At 47.9% G+C, this 6,000-nt stretch overlaps 1 protein-coding gene across 2 annotated transcripts in view; it reads right to left on the reverse strand.

The window, feature by feature from the left end:
• Nucleotides 1-5,769, reverse strand: part of ARHGAP6 (Rho GTPase activating protein 6) — a 503,994-nt gene extending 498,225 nt beyond the window's left edge. Inside the window, exon 1 of one of the 2 annotated variants that reach the window (XM_057538592.1) lies at nt 4,798-5,769. In XM_057538592.1, the coding sequence (XP_057394575.1) occupies nt 4,798-5,376 (579 nt within the window). In that variant the 5' untranslated portion in view covers nt 5,377-5,769. The remainder of the gene's footprint in view (nt 1-4,797) is intronic. The other variant, XM_057538591.1, reaches the window with a different exon arrangement.
• Between the last annotated feature and the right edge of the window lie 231 nt (nt 5,770-6,000).

Consider the following 6,000-nt stretch of genomic DNA (forward strand, 5'->3'; position numbering starts at 1 on the left):
ACATTGAGGGCCAGATAATTCTTTGTTGTGGGCGCTGTCCTGTGCCTAGTAGAGTGTTTAGCAGCGTCCCTGGGTTCTCCCCCACTAGATGCCACTAGCACCTCCCCTGTTAGTAGGCAGAATAATGTCCCACCAAAGATATCCACGTCCTAATCTCTGGAACCTGTGAATATGTTAGCTTACACGGCAAGGGGGAATTAAGGCTGCAGGTAGAATTAAAGTTTGCTAATCAACTGACCTTAAAACAACGAGATTGCACAGGGAGATCAGCTCGGTGCTTTGTGACCACCTAGAGGGGTGGGATAGGGAGGGTGGGAGGGAGCCGCAAGAGGGAGGAGATATGGGGATATATGTATGCATATAGCTGATTCACTGTGTTATACAGCAAAAGCTAACACACCGTTGTCAAGCAGTTATACTCCAATAAAGATGTTAAAAAGAAATGAGATTATCTTGGACTATCCAGGTGAGTCCTATGTAATCACAAGCATCCTTAACAGAGTCTGAGGAAGAAATGACTGGAAAAAGAGTCAAAGAGATGCAACATGGCTGGCATTGAAGATGGAGGAAGGGGGACACTGGAAAAGCAAAGGAAACAGACCCTAGCACCTTCAGAAGGAACATAGCTCTGCCAACACCTTGACTTTAGCCCAAGGAGACCTATTTCAGACTTGTGACCTCCACAAGTATAAGATAATAAATTTGTGTTGCTCTGACCCATATGTTTGGGGTAATTTGTTACAGCTGCAAAATGAAGCTAATACATCACCACCCCCAGTTGTGACAACCAAAACTGTCTTTAGACATTGCTAAATGTCCCCTGGGAACAAAACTGTCTCCAGGTTGAGAACCACTGCTCTACAAAACAGAGTCCAAACTCCAGAGACATGCACAGTGGGGCTCTTCATAATTAATGCTACCCAACCTGTTGAATACTATTATCCAACACACAGTGAGATACAGCCTATGCTCCAGGCACACCAAACTTCTAACTTCAAAAACTCTCTATCAATACATCCTTTCACTTCCCTGCAGATTTGATGTCAACAGGTGCTTTGGTCCTCCTGCCATTTTTACCTGAGCCTATAGTTACTTATTATTCCACAAACAGGTGTCTAATTTCTGGTTTCATTAGGTTGTTATATAAAAAGCCATGTGGTTGCTACATACATTAAACTGCAGATATCTTAACCTCCTCCTCCAAACAAATTATTGCACTTAAGCCCCTCTAAGTCCTCTTTGTTGGAAACTCTAGCGTCACCAACATCTCTGTGCCTTTGCAGGTCCACTCCTTCCTATTTCATCAAGGAATCACTTCCCTTCTTCTTCTTATAAGTGGCAGTCACCCTTGAAGATCAAGTTCAAGTGTCCTCTGCACAGTGAAGCCTTTCAAGACTCCTCAAAGCACGGTGAATCGCATCCCCCAGTCCCTCATTGTGCTGACCCTTCTGCACTGCAGCTATTGGTTGACTCATCCATCCTCCTCCTTAGACTCTTTAAGGGGTGACACCATATTTTAGCCTCTCGGCATTCCTGGTACATAGAGAAATGCTTGTGCTCAAGAAGTTCTTGGGGCGTAAATGAAGAAAAGAAGTCATGAAGAGAGAAATAATTTTAGTTATGGGTTATCGAGGCTGGCAAACTCTATGTCAGCTATGAGCATAATCTCAGCTCTGATCCAAAAGACTTAGGAGAACCCCAGAGTTAGAATGAGACCTTACTCCCTTGTTTATGATCTGAGTCAAGGACAGAGCCTGGCTGCTAAGAACAAAGTTGAGAAGTATATACCAATTGTGTTACCATGTACCATTTATCCCTTTGTCTTCTCCCTTTTTCTACTCAATAGATATTCTACCCAGCATGTCCATGAATCAGATTTTGTTAAAGCAATCCTAAAACACACAGTAAGGAAATGTTGAGTTGTAGCTGACTTTGTCTAACACCTCCTGGTTTTAGGCCATAAAAATGCCATTTGTGAGCTCTGAGTGAGCACAGGGCATAGAGCTACAGGCATTTATGCGAGTCGTGGGAGCAGGAGCCCTTGTACGAACAATTTAGTTTAAAACCAGAGAATCTGCTGAAAGAACTAAGTAGAAATGGATGTGATCCACTACTGGCTACACCTGAATGAAGGTGAATTCTCAGGTTTGCCTATGGATTCAATGGAAGAGAAACTGAAAAGTTGAATAAACCATAAGAGATCCGCGGAATCTGCAGGCAACACTCAAGACGGATCCACATGCTTTTGGAATGGGAAGACGTCCCCAAGGAAACTTTCTGCCAGCTGCAAGCACTCTGTGGGCAGTCAAGATGGCCATGATGAGGGGGGCTACATTCAACTCACTGGCGTAGTAGTTCTCAACTGGGGCAGTTTTGACCCTCAGAGGACATCCAGCAGTGCCTGCAGACACTTTTCATTGTCACACTGGTGGGGAGGCTGCTATTCGCATCTAGTGGGTAGAGGCCCGGGATGCTGCTGAACATCCTACAACGCCCAGGACGGTGCCCAAAGCAAAGAATCGTTCAGCCACAACTGTCAGTAGTGCAGAGGCAGAGAAACCCTGAACCAGAGCAACCAAGAAAAGCCTAAGAACCAATTCTGTACGATCCAAATCTCCCCTCCAGGGCCCATAAGTAACCTTGCAAGGTGTTCATCTGCTGGACTTTTGACATCATTAGTAAAGATTCTCTTTTAGGACAAAGGACCTAGCTTGCTTTCAAACGAGAAGGACAAGCAGTGCTCAATAGGATGAATTTCCTTGGTTTTTGAGAGGGTTCCAGGGCATTAAACCTTTGAAAGGTAATCCAAGCCATTAAATTCCAGACCCCGGGGTTATGTTAGGATATCTGGGACTCTATTAAACAAAACCAGCCTTGGACCTTCATGCCAGGATTCCATCCAGTCATTCCATGTCTGCCTCAAGAATAAAGGGATTACACACACACACACACACACACACACACACACACACGAACATTTTATGAGAAAATTTTGTTCTTTTGCTAGATGCCTACGTACTTAGTTTTAACCACTGCAAAAGAGGTGAAAGTCATGGTAGGTTAGCTTACAGACTGCCCCAACACTGCACAGAACAGTTTGAAGCCACCCAGTATTGATGAAGTTCAGATACTTGTCCATTGATTATGAAATTTTAATGGATAAGAAGAAAATTTCTAACCAGTTGTGATCATCTACAGTAGACTGCCTTTCGGTCATAAGAGCAACAAACAGCATCTATATACTATATTCCAAGTATGTACAGTTGCTAAGAAAAAGCAGAGACGTTCTTAGTGATGTAATTGGTTTAAACATGAATGTCAGTGGCTATCCAGTCCAAGAACTTGGCTTGCTTTTGCATTTCTCTCTCTTTCTCTCAACTCCTACAGATTAATCAGATAACGTGTGCTTCTGATATAGAGAAGGAACCCAGGCCCTTCTAAAGACCAACAGAAATTCACTATTTAGATTCTTGACCCTCTTTCTAATGCTAAGTTCCCTGGTTTGGAGAGAATCTCTTGCTCTCGTACTTGACTTTTCTCTCTACTGCCTATCTTCCTCAAGAAAATGGGCAGAACAGTCAGCAGTGTTTGTTAGTTTTTGTAATCCATGCTCCCCACCCAACAGCAGCAGTTACTTTGACACAGTAACTAATATTTTACTAATATGTGATACGAGTATTTCTGATAAATACTGCTGATTTTTCTAAGGCAGTCTAATAAAAGCCAAAATTTCACAGTCATCTCATGTTAACAGAGCAAGGTATGATGTTGGATACTATTTTCTAGCTGCTTTTCTTGGTTGTGTTTCCTTTATTTAGTCTAAATTTCCAGCAATTACATGGTATTTCATTTCATTTCTGTAATTCTAACTGTACTTTAAAACATTTAATTACAATGGATGGAATCTCTCCTTATGGAAACAGATCCAAGGCAAATCTATAGAGTTTGTGGACTGAAAGAGATTAGGAGTTGTTCATTTTTAAAACAACTAGTATTTATTCTCTAAAAGCATGCAGCTTTCCAAGTACCCATCAACCACAGTTTCCCATTAGCTCTGTTCTCCATTCTTCTAAACCAGAGAGCAAACGTTTTTAAAGGTACCAAATACCTCCCTCTGAGTTCTCTATTTACTAACGATTCCTGATTCATGTGTATTTCACTAACTACTAGTAGCCCTTAGTGGAATTTGGGCATATTTCCATGATCTTTCATAGCCTTAAGCAGAGTTTTTTTTTTTTTTCTCCAGGATTAAACTAGTACTCAGTACCATAGCTCTCTGAAAGCAGACCTTTAGGGAGAAGAAAAGATCAAAACTAGAGAATTCTAGTAGTTACTCCCCCAAACACACAGACCTACACACACACATATCAACAACACCCTCAAGAATAATGTTCCTGAATTCTCTGTAAAACAACCAGATGGCAGAAACATTTCAAAATATATTTCCTCCAATCCTGACAAACAGCTTGGAAATAGATCATGTGAGTTCCAAAAAAATATCAACATTGGGTGAAGGGATAAGATGACCCTTGGAAATCACCTGCAGCGCAAAAAGGAAAGCACCTCTTCCTCTAGCTCCTACCACTGCTCCAAAGTGGAGCCAAGAAGTCCTAACGAGACACGTGTGGGTGGCCACTAGGGACGTCCCATTTGCAGACACCATTTAACCAGCCAAAGAGGAACAGCCACACCAGGAAAACCCCGCAGTGGGTCCCTGGCTCTGTAAATGAGAAGGAATTAAAGAACTGCCCAGGTGTCCAGCCTTGGGCCATGAGGACACGAGGCACCGGACCCTACCTCGGACTTCCACACGACATAGGGTTGGCCGTGGCTGTCGGGTGGGGACTGGAACTTTCTTTGCTGCAGCCACCTCCTGGGAGAAGCGAAGATGCCGTTGGGGCCTCCCCCGGAGGAGCAGAGGATGGTGCTGCGGCCACTGCCCGGCCCGGCTAGGACTGAAGGCAGGTCCCATACCATGCTCTTCTTGAGGCCGCTGCGACCAAGGGGGACCTCATAGTCAAAGTGGAAGCTGCCAGAAGGTGACTTCTCCAGCGGGGTGCTGGGTGTGGAGAAGGACGAGCAGAGGGGTCTAGGGGACGGGAGTCGGTTGGCCCGGGGAGGCGGGCCCCGGGGAGAAGACGCCAAGCGAGAGCCGAGACCCTCGGCCAGGGACAGCGGGGAGCAGACGCGGCCCCCGGTGGCCCCCCGCGAGCCGCCCTCTGAGCCCGCCTCGCCCCCGCAGCCGCCGATCAGAGCCGGGTCCAGGCTGCGGGTCTGGCGAAGCTTCCTCTTGGAGAAGCCCTTGGCCGAGGCCGCGCTGCCCGAGGCCGGCGAGGAGCAGGAGAAGACACTGTGGAGGAGGCTCTGCGCGGACATCTCGGCGGGGCTGTGCCTGAGGGCCACCCTCTTCCAGCTCTCGGAACTGCTAGCGCTTTGGGGCGCAGAAAGCAAGGGGGCTCAGGCGAGGCTGCCAGGCGGGGTCGGGCCAAGGCTCGCCGAGGCCGGTGGAGGGCAGTTCCCGGCTCACGCGCCACCAGCGCGCTCCAAGTGCCCCGGCGAGGGCAGAAGCAGGAGATCCATCACCAGCCTTCTAGGAAAAGGGGTGAGGAGGGAGAGCTCCTTCGGTCGCCAGAACCTTCTCCCAGAGCCTAAGTCACGAAAAGGGTAAGGAAGAGGAGGAGGAAGGTCAGGCGCTCGCTGGGTTCCCAGCTCCGGCGGCCAGCGCCACTCCCCCTTCCCAGCTGAGGCAGGAGATGCCGCGCTCCCGCTCCCAGGCTCTGGACAGCCTCGATGTCTCCGGCAAGCTCCTCCTCGCGCCCTAAGGACGGTCCCGAGGGCTGGGGAGGAGGCCTCCTGGGCGTGCGCCCAGGGCGCGTCCCTCGCGCTCTCGGCGCAGTGAGAGGGACTTCCTCCCGCGCTGGAGCTGGGCACCCGGGCTGCGCCCCCGTGCACCGTCGCCGTATCCGGGCCTCTGAAGCTACGCGTCTGGCCGCCACTTGG

Source organism: Balaenoptera acutorostrata, chromosome X (genome assembly GCF_949987535.1).
Source record: "Balaenoptera acutorostrata chromosome X, mBalAcu1.1, whole genome shotgun sequence".
NCBI lineage: Eukaryota > Metazoa > Chordata > Mammalia > Artiodactyla > Balaenopteridae > Balaenoptera > Balaenoptera acutorostrata.